This window comes from Oryza glaberrima, chromosome 12 (assembly GCF_000147395.1).
Source record: "Oryza glaberrima chromosome 12, OglaRS2, whole genome shotgun sequence".
NCBI classification, from domain to species: Eukaryota; Viridiplantae; Streptophyta; class Magnoliopsida; order Poales; family Poaceae; genus Oryza; species Oryza glaberrima.
Genome location: NC_068337.1, coordinates 20,565,885 through 20,580,765, shown reverse-complemented (window position 1 = coordinate 20,580,765; position 14,881 = coordinate 20,565,885). Strand labels below are relative to the sequence as shown.

At 40.6% G+C, this 14,881-nt stretch overlaps 1 protein-coding gene across 1 annotated transcript; it reads right to left on the bottom strand.

Moving 5' to 3' along the window:
* Positions 1–1,603: 1,603 nt before the first annotated feature.
* On the bottom strand, positions 1,604–3,313 carry LOC127756386 (F-box/LRR-repeat protein At3g26922-like). Its single transcript, XM_052281730.1, has 4 exons — positions 2,967–3,313; positions 2,348–2,870; positions 2,118–2,249; positions 1,604–1,981 (listed from the first exon to the last, which is right to left on the bottom strand). The coding sequence occupies exons 1-4, from the start codon at positions 3,311–3,313 to the stop codon at positions 1,604–1,606; spliced, it is 1,380 nt and encodes a 459-aa protein (XP_052137690.1).
* Between the last annotated feature and the right edge of the window lie 11,568 nt (positions 3,314–14,881).

Here is a 14,881-nt window from a genome sequence, read left to right as displayed (position 1 = left end):
TCACTTGTAGAAATGGCAGGGCGCTCTTGAGTTTAAAATCCATTTGAAAACAAATAATTTTCACAGGCGGTCACTTAAGAGAAATGAATGATGGTAAAAATATCTTCATAGCTAGTAAAATTATTTTTCACAGGTGATGGGAGCGGAGCTCTCTGCGGCGTGGCGCAAGGGAACACTGCACTTCCTCATCCTCTCCATGCTCCTCCTTGGGCTCCTCTTGGTGGACGCCATCTTGAGATCGATGGTGAAATTGAGTTGAACTGGGTGCTGAAATTGTACTGTTTGTAAATTGAACTGAATTGTTGAATAGTTTCATTTTTTTTAGGCAGAAATTTCATTTCTCTACACGGGATCTTGACCTGTCCAGCTTAAAAGGTACTAAATTTAGTACTCACCAAATTCATTTCTCTAGATGGGATCTTGACCTGTCCAGCACATAATCCCACCGTGCCAAGCAAGCTTACAACTGATAGCATTTGAAGCGCTAACCCATCAAATTCATACTACATTTGCATACAAGCAACTTAAATTTACCCACTACCGATCATTAAGTGGTTATTCCGCTCAAATTAAACCTCAGTCGTATCATGGCCACAGGATTTGAGACGAAAGACAAAACAAAATTTATAAACAGAGTGCATTGAATTGACATAACTTAAATGATTAAATCTCTACTGAACTATCCAAAAGACGTCAAACATAGTAGCTGGTTGGGCCTAACAGAATTCAAGTACCATACGTAGCAAAAACAAAAAAAAACAGGTGTAATGGTAGAAAACTATTTTTTTATCCAAACAAAAACAATTAGCAAACTTATTATTACCACTATATATATATATATACACACATAGATAGTATAATTGAGAGGATTCCTTTCTTGAATCACGGTGGTAAAGCAGACAGAACACTTCTGCTGCCATTATCATGCAGGGGAAAAAAACTTCTTCGTTGTAAGAGAACAAAGAACAAGGCAGCTCCTTATCATGAAGGAATTTTGGATAATAAGTGAGCATCTGCTTTTTTTAAACCCCTGTACTGGTGTCTCAGCTTACGGACCAATAGCTTAATTAACAACTTAAAACTCAAGTCTCACTGAAACCCCATGTGGCACCAAAATGAAAAATATAAAAATAACAATGTTGATGCCTAGCTATAACGGATTTGATATTCAGAATCTCCAATCGTGCTTATTGCCGTTCGACTAGGGAGTTAGTTAATGTTCCATAAAACACCCAATTCAAAGTAAATATTCATTATTTCTTCAACATACAATTTTTTTTGCTAACATGGTTTCTTACAACTTGCTCGTATTCATTAGAGGTGAAAATGTAGTATGTATCTGACCGGCAGTTGGCTTATTAGTAGCAAAACCACCATAATTTTGTTTTGTGTAGAATAGGTGAGGAACAGACAGTCATAGCAAATCAGAAAGAATGAAAAAAAAAACAGAATAGGGATGTCATTCAACTTCTTTGGAAAAATAAATATCCTAGGCTTGCAACAAAATATGCCAAAACAAAAAAGGATTTTGAGGCGTGTAAACTAACATGTTCTTGATACTTACCAAAGTATATATATGACTGATCAACAGCTTCAAAGGAATTCATCTTTCCTCATCACGGCATCTACAGAATGATCTATCAAATGGATCATTTGTAGTCAAATCACTGATGTGCTTCATGTGTACCAAACTATCTCCCTCATAATCAGCTTGGAAATCAAATGTAACTCTCCGTGAAGCTCCACTATAAAGCTGTAGCTTCTGATGTTGTTCTTCAATCCATTTCACGTCGCATTTGTTACGATGGGTTACAAGCTTCATACACTCTAGCACTAGAGCATTTAACACAAAGAACCTGATGAAGTTCAAATCTTCCACATTTCCTTGATAGTTAATAAATTCCACCATCTTGAGGTGTAGATCAAGGCACTCAAGTGAAACATTTTGTTGTACATTATTGAAGTACGCATAATAGTGCACCTGCCAAGGAAAAAAAATAAGAGTTGATAGAAACATGATATGCCTATCGATCCAAGAAGATGGCCAATGCCAAGACGCGCACAATAGAACAAAATGGGTGTTTACTCACTTATTTTAATAAAGAGAAAATTCCTACCTTGACGTATAGCTTCTCCACACATGGAAAGCATTTTATAAAGTCAATAACAACATTCGGATAAAAATTGGTGTTAATGGCCAAAATCTTTACAGTGCGCACCACATTGGAGAGACTAACAGGCACCAGTTTCTGAAATAGACATGGTAAATGAAATGTATGAGCGAGGAGCATGAAGAAAAAATAAATTGAGAAATATAAATGCCTATGGAATATGTGCATGTTGCTACCTGGACAACCATGGTCCCAATCTCAAGTCTAGAAATTCCATCGCTTAGATAGCCCAATGCCTCCAGTTTCGGTGCCTGAGTAACCCGAACAACAAAGTCATCCTGCCATTTGTCACGTGGAATAATAAGCCTTTCTAGGAGTGGGGCATCCACAATAGTGACTTCCTCCAGCTTCCCCTCTACCGAGGAAAAACCATCTGACACACCAAGGCTCCGAAGTGTCAAGGAGCTAATATGGAGACAACGACACCACCTGTTCCCAACCAACACCAAGCTCTCCAAGACAGGGCATCGCGAAAGAAGACCATGGAGAGCGCTATCCATGATGTTGACATTGGATAGGGTGAGCGCTTTGAGGTGTGGGAAATCAAGCATGCAAGCAGTCTCCATGGGAAACTGAAGTGCACCATCACGCGTTGAACGAATCCTGAGAACACGTAGAGCAGCAGACATACGGAGTACAGATAGTGGAACTGGAGGATTTTGAGAGCAAACATTATCATAGAACAGTTCAAATTCCTGGAGGCGGTCAAGCTCGGGGGATCCAAGGATGGATTCGATGACGAGAAAGCGACGGTCGTGGCCATCTCTCTAGATGAGGGAGAGTCGACAGATATGGCCCTCGTGGGCTCGAAGCGTGTCATGGATGGCGGCCACATCCTTCCCCATTGTCTCGCCATTGACCCAAGCCTCAAGATTGAGAGGCGCGAAGCGCCAGAGCGGGCGCCACCGTCGTGAGAGGACCTGGGTGCTGGCGCCATCCTTGGTAGGAAGGAGAGTGATGATGCCCCTGAGGACATCGTCTGGGAGGCGGCTTATCAGGTCTTCTCTTAGCCTCGGGTCACCGGATTCCTCCTCCAGCCTCCTCAACCTCCTCAGTTCCTCCACCCTCCTCATCTTTCTCAGTTCCGGGTCGTAGGATTCCTCCTTTAACCTCCTCTTTGTGGCCCTCGTCACAACAACCATCCGTCGGTCGCCTCTCTGCCAGTCGTAGAAAAATCTGCCGCCGTCGGTCGCCTCTTTGCGACCCATAATAGCAAAATTCCGTGGAATCTGCATCAAGTTTGGATGGCAATGGAATGCAAAAATTAATTAATGCTAGTCCAATGGAGAAACGAAATTTCTGCTGCATTACAACAAGAAAAATAGATAATGTTCACGAAACTTCTGCTGCATTACATTACGAGAAAAAGAGATAATGTTCTCTCGATCAGGATTAATTATAAAGGAATTCGAAATTGATGATTAGAAAGAGCAACATGCTAAGATAGATGGGGGCGGCGCGAACCCTAACCAGAAAACCGTTTCCGCTTTGCTAGGGCCGGTCTTGACATTTGGAAAGCACTAGACGAACTCGACACTATGGGCCCTTAAGGGGTGATGCTATTTTTTTTACTTCTAATATATATACTCTATAACCTAACTTTTAGAGTGGAAAAATCGATAAATCATGTAATCATACAAGCGAGAAAATCCTAAGTCCATAAGTAATAAGTCGCTAACCTAAATTTCTTTGAAAAATTGAAGAAATAACACAATAACAAACAAGAAGTCTTTAACCTCAGTTTGCCCTCCTCCTGTAGCCCCGGGCGTCGGCGTCCACTGTCAGGAGAGGTCCAGGAGAGACGCCGAGATCGTGAGAGAGGCGAGTCCGGCGATCCGGCGTACGTCGATCGGCCGTGCGGCGTACGTCGTTGGCGCGGCCGCGCGTGCGACGCGTGACTGGCGGTGGCCGGGAGTCAGCGAGTCGCTCGTGGTCGCGGAGGGCCAGAGCCGGAGTACGTCGTGATTTGCGGAAAGGAAAAAAAAACAAACAAAGAAAACGAAGACGCCAAAGAAGTCGCAATTATAAACAGGGAGCATCTTTGCATCTTTCGAAAGATTTTTATAATCATATCACACGTATTTTTAATCTTTAGATTAAAATCCGATAGACACAGTAAAAGACAAAAAAACAACTAAGAAACACCATAATGAGCACTAAATTACCATATCTTCGAGAAAAAAACCAAATCCAATACAAATTTGAAAACTTACATGCGAAGATTCAAAAATTACACGGTAACTTACAAAAGTTATAATGTAAGTTTCATAAATTACACCATAACTTACAAGAAAATGCACTGTAAATTTAAGCGAGAAAATCGAGTAAGAGATAAGAAAAAATCTTTCGAGTAAGATATAGCAAAGTAGTTAAAAAAAACGGAAAATAAAGCGCTCCCTCTCCCTCCTGGGCTTGCGCTTGCGCGCAATAGCAGGCCGTAGCCCGCAGGTGCAGCACACTGGGTTTCTGCCGCAGCCGCTGGGCTGGGCTGTTGTGGGGAGGGGGTGTGGTTGATGGGCCCCCCACCGGCCTGGGCCCTAGGCGGTCGCACAACCGGCCTAGGCCCAGGGCCGGCCTTGCGCTTTGCAGGCGTGCGTGTGGCGTCCTCTCCCTCCCATGTCCTAGCTCGCTTCAATTCGCAGCAGCCCGCGCAGATGGGAATTGGGAGAGAAAGTGTGCGTGCGTACGATTTTACGAGGGAATTAGAAGGGAGGCCCGGTCCACAGGCTTGTCTAGTACTCCGTTTCAGTTCCAATTTAAATTGACGTTTGGGACTTGGACTCTTTAATTTGCATGAAAAATCTTTGATGCTTTAGGGCCTACTTTATTCAGCTTAGAATTATTATAATTTGAATTATCAGGAGTAACCTGAAACAAACAAATAGATTACTATAATCTATAATCCAGTATAATCTAATAATCTCTGCTGGAGGAGCTTTTTCAGACGGTGGCTACAGATCCACTGCCCTTAGATGTCTCCAATAATCCCTTTAGATTCTCCAATAATCCAGAGAAACACACAGCTCGCAGCTCAGCTTATTATAATTCAACTTAGAATAATCTAATTTAATAATCTAGATTGCAATAATATTAAGCTAAAACAAACAAGGCCTTAACCTTCATGCATGTGATATCAATCTAGATTGATTTGCCTCCTGCTTATCTGCATACATGAGAATTACATTTAAATTGGTGCATTGAGTCAGATAAAATCAATTTGCCGCATCATTCAATTTGCCGCATCATAAAATTGGTGCATCGAATAAGATAAAATCAATTTGCCGCATCATCTCTTACGCCACATTAAAAGATTGTATGGAAAAAAGTAGGGTGCCAAGATTCAAACTGAGCTGCCAAAGCTTGTTAACTGGGTGTCATAGATGACAAAGATGACAGATCAATACATGGAGTAAAGTTGTTATCCACATTAGGGGCCTACCATGTATAAAAATCATTATTTTTTAATATATTATTAAGTGTTCGTGTATAATCCGTCAATAGATTTGAATTAGGTTCTCTCCAAATTCTCATTTTGTCGATAAATCAAAATAAAATGACATATCAAAATATAGAATTGTATCCTCTCTCTCAAAATCGTAAGAGGTGCATATATATATATATATATATATATGTATATATATATATATAGTGAGAGGGCATGTAATGATCATGCCTGGGTTTCTGAAGGTGAATAACTAACAAAACTATGTGAGTGCAGCCTTGTCTGGTGTGAAATTAAAATGGCATCTAAAAACGCAAGAGCAGACGCTGGATTCGACTCTGCGGCATCCAGATCGATCCAAATCTAAAAATGCATCAACAGACGTACAGCCTCATGGCACCATCCGCATGATTAAGCTAATAATAACTACTCCAGTACATTTTGAACTAAAATAGCCTCGTAAGAAGCCTGGAAAATATCGATAAGTCACACATGGCAAATTCACAAAATATAATTATTGTCTTGCACTTCGACGGATGCAGATCGAACACTGATTCCATGTACGTATACCATCTAAAAAATTAGGGGTTTACAAATTAACGTTGTACTCCCTCCGGTATAAGACAGCCGCCAGCGAAAATCGATTATCGCTGGCAGCCGGTATAACACAGCCGCCGGTGAAAATCGATTATTGCTGACGGCCGGTATAATACAGCCGCTAGCGAAAATTGATTATCGCTGGCGGCCGATAACCACTAGCGAAGATTGATATTTTCTCTGAACTTTGCTTTGTGACGGCTGCAATTTCCGCTAGGAAAAACCAAAAATGACCGCCACGAAAGATGATTTCCGTAGTAGTGCGCGTTGCAGCGGAATGTTGTCGATAAATATATATATGTAAGATAGGGAACTAAGGCAACTGTTAACTGAAAACACTTGGAAGGAAATATAAAGATGTTCAGCGAGTGCTTATCAGGTTTTATTTGCTGAAACATGCGGATCACCGATACATTTCTAAAATAGTTAACTTAAGTTTAGGTACATCAGCCAAAGATAACGTAGGCTGTAGCAAGCTGGTGTATAGATGATGTGACATTGCTAAATGCCCTAGAAACAGAAACAAATAGCTGCAAACTGTAAAAATGAGGCAACATAAATTTTTTTTATATCAAACATAGAGCAAATCATATATGTTCGTTTTTTTTTAGCAAAATGAAGCGACATTCAACGAATGAAACCATTACGAAACATTGATTTTACCTCAATCTGTACTGCTGCGCACTTTTTTTCAGGTGAACAGATGAAATTATCCCTGCAAAGTTACTTTTTGATGAACTAAATAAATTATGCAGCTTTTGATTGATGCATTGAATCGGTAACCAAGGAAAATGCTGATCCAAAAAGCATAAAAAGTTTATACACATATACTTGTACACTATACTCAAGAAAAGTAACAATACCTCATGAGAACATAAAAGCGGGTTAATAGTTCTGAACTGAATAATAAGGAGTACCTTTGTAGTACTGTTGCAGATTGTTATCATGGTTGATCAAATCACATCATTGAATGAATATAATAACTGATATTGTGCTATAAAAAGGAAACAGAGTGGATTCTTCAAATGTTCTCGAACCACAGTATCATAATCTGAGAAAAGACAACATAATTCTCATTGCCGATAAACAAATAAAGTAGAAAGATTGAGAGCAAGGGTATTGTAAACTCGGTGGCTATTAAGGAAAATACATGTATTGAAAATCCAATGAGAAGTAAGAATGCATAATCTCGTAAAAGAGGAGAGTCTTCCTAGGGGAAAAAAAATACTAAACCTTGTGGGGGACAAAAAAAATCAGCTGATAAAAAAAAATCTGCTATCAGGAAGGAGTGAGAGAACCTTATGGTGGTGTTTGAATCTCCTGAAGATTAAGATGAAGATAAAGATTAAGTGTTTCACATAAAACGAAGTGATAATAACGTGTGATTAATTGAGTTCTAATTATTGTCTAACACGGTCGATGACGAAGCAACTGAAGCTCTCGAGCAAATTGGGCAGATGTTGAAAGGAAGAGCGCGCTATACTACAGAAGTAGAAAGATGGACCCCAAAATTCAAGCTATCCCTGGGGAGCTACTGAATATGTAGCTGTTAAAGCAGGGCTGTCATTAAGGTGGCCTTCTCAGCTGCCTGCTTCGGTTTCCTTTGATTTGTGGCACGCTAATTAGCATGGAGGCGAGAACGAAGCTGTTCAACTGTCAGGGCGCTAGGAGGTTGCATTATTTTCATCGGTTACAGGGGTTAGTGGAGCGATCAGAATGGAAGACCGAGAAAGAAAAGCCAGGGAGCTGCATGTCATCCGTTGTGTTTTCCACCAACGGAGGAATCAGAAACGACCTAATCTCCTGCCGTGCAATTTTAATCGAACGATCCAAAGCAATCTTAGTGACGTGGAGCAACCATATCACAGGAAAATCAAATTAATTGCACTTAGTGTGGATCAACTATATAGATATATATAGGAATATAGGATTCCAACTCACATTATTTTTCTGTTTTGAATCAGATCAGCTGTCATGACTCATGGTGATACCAGTATCATCCATATATTTTGAAGTGATTCATGCGATTGACGCTAGATTAATTCCATGTTGAATTGTTAAATTTGTTTTGAAACATCTTAAGAATTTACTTACCACCATAAAGTAGGCGGGATCCACGAAGACGGTAGCACTGCCCACACACCTCGTCACGTATCACTGCGAAGAGCTGCTTCTATCCCTCACAATCTCATTCCCTGAATTGAAGGTACGACCAATTTCTTTACCGCTCCCTTCTTAACTTTGCTATGGGATCTGAAGCTTTTAGTTTTTCCATAATGATTGGTTTCGAAACTAGATTTTGGGGAATACTGAAATGAAAGAGTTTGTTGGGGGCGCTGCACCATCAAGTACAACATCATGTTTGAGTTTCTTAGCTTAGCTATGTGCATCTTATTTAGCCATATGCAAAAATTCTTTGCGTGCTAATTTCGACCATGTGTTCCTTTCTTAGACCCTCTTGCTGATATAACAAATACAAGTGGTCTCGGTTTCACTAATAGACGGGGCAAGGGTAGAGCCAAGTCGTTATGTGTTGTTCGAAGAAACGACGAAGAGTGTCACGGCTCTAAAGAAAACACTCCAACTGCTTCAAATGGTATACTTATCAGATTGTTTGATTTCTAATAATTTAATTCAATCTCCATCTATATCCACCAACACCAATGTACAGACTATATGTGTGTGATGTGGGCTAGACTCAAAGCATTAGCTGGTTTCTTTCTGATCATGTTCTTTTTAACTGGTTAATGTGCAGCAAATTTTAATGCTTTTTATTTCAAAGTACAATAAAGTTTTTTTGCATGCTAATTTCAGACATGTGTTCCTTTCTTAGTCCCTCTTGCTTCTGGAGCGAGAAATACGCGGGCTAGGGGAGATAACTGTGACGCCTCTGAACAAAACACTCCAACTGCTTCAAATGGTATGCTTCATTAGAATGTGTGTTTCCTAATTTAATTTGATATATCCATCTGTATTAACCAACGCTGAATATATTCTTTTGATGTGGGCCATAAAGTTGTGCATCGTATAGTTACGCCTAATAGTCAGCCATTTGCGGATGACCGCGATACGTCCTTCAGTGCACCCAGCAATTTGCCCATGTGCACAGGTTCGCATGGAGATGTTACTAACCTTACCCATGCTGAAGTTGTAAGAAAGCGGGCTAGAAACTGGTACGCATCATTGACCCAGGAGAAAAAGGATGAGAGGAACAAGAAGGACCGTGAGAGAAGAAAACGGAAGAAGGAGGAAAGTCATGTTTTAAATAAGTCTGCTACCAATAGTGATGTAGGTAAGTACCTAAAAGGATCCAATATTTTGTTTTTAGCATCCGCTTTAGCTTGAGTTGTAATATATATATGTACTAATAAAAAATATCTTCGGTCGCTTTTTCGTCGTGTGAACAGCCCCACTTTGCGAGCTTTCCAAAAAAAGTGCTGCTGATTTAATGACGTGCCAATTGGAAGTGAACGATTCTTCTACATTGCATCAAGGTAAGACCAACTCATCTCATTATTGTTATATATGTACACCTTGGATGAACAGTGTATTATTCGACATAATGGAAATTGATATTATAAGCAATACATCTGGTTAAATTTTGACATTGACAAGTGAATTGCTTGTGTGGTAATTCCGATATTCTAGACTGACCGATAATCATTTCCTTTGAATAATTTTCACTGTTATTTGTTTAAGCAATAAACATTTGTTCTGCTATGGAAAAACACCTGGCCCTTGCGTACAGCAGGCTCAAGCTACGATGATCTTCATTTTATCTTGATGAACCTTAGAGCAAATAGGTGTACATGGCCACGATTTTCTAAAATACATGGAAAGAGTGGTTATTACCAGGAGGGAAAGTCTCCTACTACAGCATATCTGACTTAATCAATTCCCTGGAAGAAACAATGCATTTGATCTGTTCTTCACACGTCTTCCTGACCAATTTGTTAAACAATTCAAAGAAATACCTTCTTTACCTATATGCACACTCTTTTTCTGCTAAATATTAATTGCTATTGTATACGAGTAGTGCACTATACTTACTTTATACTCCATCATTCAGATAAACCATGAGCCAGTACTGTGTTTTACTACTCTGATTACCAGCTGTTTGGTTCCTTGATGTGAATGTAAACTGGAAGGAGCAATGCAAGAAGCTTCCTTATCATTGCCAATGGCACTGGTTGAACATGCTCTGTTGTCTTCCTGCAGAAGTGTTGCTGGCATTTGTGATTTCTGTAGTTGATTTTACTGATAAAAAGTGTGGATCATGCAATTTATTGATAGGGGCAATGTTTGCTGGTTGAAAAAATGAGATGTGATTTCTTAATTGTGATCGTTCGGGATTACATTTTAAACAGATAATATGCTTTCAGAAAGGAGATCAGGTAGGTTACATCAAAGGAATTATTCTCTTGTCATGAAAATGGGAATTAAAATGAACGTAGAATATTGTGTGTTCAGCTGGTAGAAAATGCTACCAGATAACTGATGAAACAGAAACAGTAGAGTTTCAAGAGCTATTAGTGTAAGAGTAATTGATATTGTGCAAGAAACTTGATTATCTCTGATGAATTTCAAAATAGAATTTTTAAAGCACCTTTGCCAAGAAGATCCCAGCACCGAGACTTTTGGTTCTGAGTTGAATGACAGCGAGAAGTTTGGTGTATGTCTCGACAGCAGTCCCTGAGTTAGCCCTGTGCAGCCTTGAGTTCTGGGTTTGGATCGCAATAAATCTCCTTGACTCCATTTCCCAGTCTGATCGAGAGCCGCATCAATAATGGTTTTAGCATCAGCAAACTGTGTCTGAGCAGATAGTATTCGAGCTAAAAGAAGCCGACTCCTCAATTCCTATCCAGCCTCTAATTTCACCAATTTCTTGGTATAAAAGGCTGAGACTGTACATTGCACGTGGATCTTTCCCATGCTTTTTTTTTTCAGCATTTTCAAGCACCTCCAGATCTTCACACTGCCAAGAAGCTCTCTCTGTATCAGATATGTGGCACTCCAAGCAGCAGATCTGCAACACCCGCCATGGAATATTTTGCCGCGCCATGGAATATTTTGCTTGGTTATGTGCACGAATTAATTAAGAAAGGAAACAAGCTATGGACCTTATGGGCCTAATCTCTGTGCACCCGTGGAATTAATTGAGAAAGGAAACAAACTATGGACCTTATGGGTCTAATCGGCCCGTATAACATCTGACTGTTACGGTTCAACTAAGCAACCAGCCAGCCAATGGATTCATTGTTTCGCTTTTGACGGCACGGCTCGATCATGTTAATGGTGATTAGTTACAATTATCAAATAAGTCGCAGCAGCAGCAACCGAAGCACTTTATTGGCAACTTTCTGTGACAAGTCGACAAGCACGATCATAGCACCTAAACGCCTTGCGGTGATCTTATAGTCGCCAACCACCTCGATATAGCCAAAGGGCCAAATCAAGATGGGTTTTGTAGAAAAACAGCTAAACCGGCTAGCGGAGTCGATTTAGAGATCAAAATCAGCCTCTAGGCCGATTTAGATCAATATGAGGATAACTACCCGTCTCGTGGGCAAAACGGAAGGTTTTCATGACAAACCTACAAAGAGGTATCGCACTCTCGCAGCGGCGGCGGACGGTTTACGGCGCAAACCGACAAAGATGGACTAAACTAGGGTAAAATAGAAAACATAGTAAAAGAAAGATTCAAGTAGATTGTATTCGGGGGTTTTACAATGAACCGGCGTTGTCCTTTAAATAGGGGTTGGTCTTGCCCTCTACAGACCCTTCTCCATGCCCAACTTGGGATAGAAACCAAAGGAAACACGAAACATGCCTTTTCGAACAAGGAAACCCGAGACTCGACGAAAACACACTCGGACTCGGACCCTGCCGGTCTGACTGCCCACATACCTGCGGTCAAATCTGTCCTACTAGCCGATCAGACCGCCCACATACCTGTGGTCTGACCGGCCCTAGTGAAGGAAACCCGGCACTTTCCAAACTTTGACAATTTTCCCTATTTCGTTCATAGGTGCCAAATTTGGGTGTAAACACATGCCCCCTGCCTTTTTGGTGAACATACGTGAACCTAAAAGCATAGAACATGTTATCTCAGGGCGATAATCCAATTACCGGCCATAGGACTTCCTAAGCATCTTACCAAATGCTCGGGAAGTATTTCTTCAAGCTATCTCCCATTAATTGCTCTCTTAAAACACCATCTTGAAGTGTCTTCATCTCCTTCAAAGTCTTCAAACGCTTGTCGATGACGTCTTCAAAATTGCTTCCCATCAAGGTCTTGTAATTTTCAACCGACAAGTCGTCTTGCTTGAAATACCGAAGAGAGCCAAGATTTACCTCAACTGGCAAAACGGCAATTTCAACAATGTTTTATTACTCGACTCGGCTTATCCATTAGCCTGAGCGTAGTAAAGAGAAGAACTCAATAATTTAATATCATAAGATTCGGCAAAACTTCTCATTTCCTTGGACATAAAGAAGCTCCTTTAACGTTTGAGGAATACCGAATCTATGAACAATATGTTTCAAAATAAAGTCAATTACCTCCGTACAAGTAATATTCTCGAGCGGCACGGCTTCGGCCCACTTAGTGAAGTAATCCATTGCAACTAGCACGAACCAATACCCTTTTGATGACGAAGAATAAATTTGACCAATAAAATCCAAAGCCCAACCTCGGAACGGCCATAGTTTAATGATAGGATTCAACACAGCGGTAGGCGCTAATTGAACATTGCCGATCCGTTAACAAGCTTCACTCCCTCTATAACATTTGAAACAATCATCAATTATTTTCGGCCAATGAAACCCCACTCTCCTAAGCAACCAATTTATCTTACGGGCCGATTGATGAATTTCACAAATCCCTTCATGTACTACTCTCCTAGCAACTTCAGATTGATCATTATCCAATTAATACTCCATTTATTTTTCGGCGATACAATATTTGAGCGCTTGCCGCCGAATCTTCCGATCAATCCCAAGACTAGGATCTTTCAAATATTCTTTTCGAAGGGATTCTCCAATCTATCTGACTTATGGGCAGAAATGTCCGAATTCACAATTAATCCGGTCTTTAAATCAATTGTAACGTGCCCCCTAGCTCTCTGCCCGAGATCGGTCAGACCGGACATGCAATGCCAGTCAGACCTCCCTGTCTGCCCGGTCTGACCGGCCAGGTCAGACCGGCCATGCAGAGCCGGTCAGACCGCCGGTACCACCGGTCAGACCGGCCGTGCAATGCCGGTCAGACCGCCCCTGGTCTATGACTTTGCCAACTTCGTCCAAACTTTTAAAATCAAGCATCGGCCTTTAGTATATAATTTTTCTTCACATAATAGCCAGATGCTTGGTGTATCAAATTATTGGATCAAAATTCCTTCTCTCTAGACATATGAAAAACTATAACATCCAACTAACATGTCTAGATGAATACTATTTCAAATGGCTTTTGAAACAATAATCATCATGGCATCAAAACACTTAGCCAATTGAAGTATGATCAATAATGAATCACCAAAGTCATATGTATCACATGCATAGATTCCAATAAACTACAAATGTAAGTAATCGGCTTGAGCATGTATGCAAAATATTAACAATGCCAATGTTCCTAAATAAAATAAGTCTAGAACAAATCATCACATTGACCATTGACATTAGCCGAATTACTAATAAGCAAAACTTTCATGGTGCAATAAATATGATATCTATATCTATATGGTGATCCATAAAAACACATACGATTTGGCTTTAAATAAATATTAAAGACTCATGAGCCAAATCATACTTGAAACAAATTATATGCCAACCTACCAATTCCATTACTTAGAACTGGCATTTGCAACATTTATGTATAATATGGATTTGATAAGCAAAACACACATGTGCTAAATATCAAGCAATGTTCTAACATGGCATAGGCATATAATATGATGATGAACACAATAAACCCATACCTTGCCTTAGCATCCAACAAACGGCGGCTCAAAGATGTGATGTTGTATCCATCGCCGTTCATCTTCTCTTGGTTTCTTCACGAGCATATTAATGTCTTGCCCCCAAGCAAAGTCGGCTTTCTTGATTGCAGGATTTCGAAGGCAAGACGAACACCGCACCAACATCCATAGCATCATGTGAAGGAGACTTATCTCTAATGACCGATGATTCTTCTCTCATCGAATTGAATCCATCGCTACTCTGTGAAATCACCGATCTTTTAACTTTTACTTCTTTAGGTCTCCACACTCGCTTAAGTGTCATTCGAGGCTCTAAATTATTACATGTTTTATTCTCTACATCTTCGGCCTCTTTTTCCTTTTGACCTATGGCTCAAAGACGCTGTAGCCTCCTCTTTTGAGAGTGAGATAAGCCGGAAGTATCCACTTCGGCTGTGGTTGTTTTCCAGGAGGTAAACAATGATTCTTAATATTTTTGGTCGAAGTAGAAGCTCCTGTGTTGCTCTCAATTTTCCCGCTCACTTTTAATGCCCCACGGTCTGATCGGCCTCTGGGCCCGGTCAGACCGGCTGCAAGCCGTCGGTCAGACCGGCCGTAGACTGGCGGTTAGACCGGCCAGCTGTCTCGGTTAGACCGCCAATGTTGACAGTAACGGCGCCAGCCTCAGTCTTCTCCACTTGTATAATTTTTGCCGC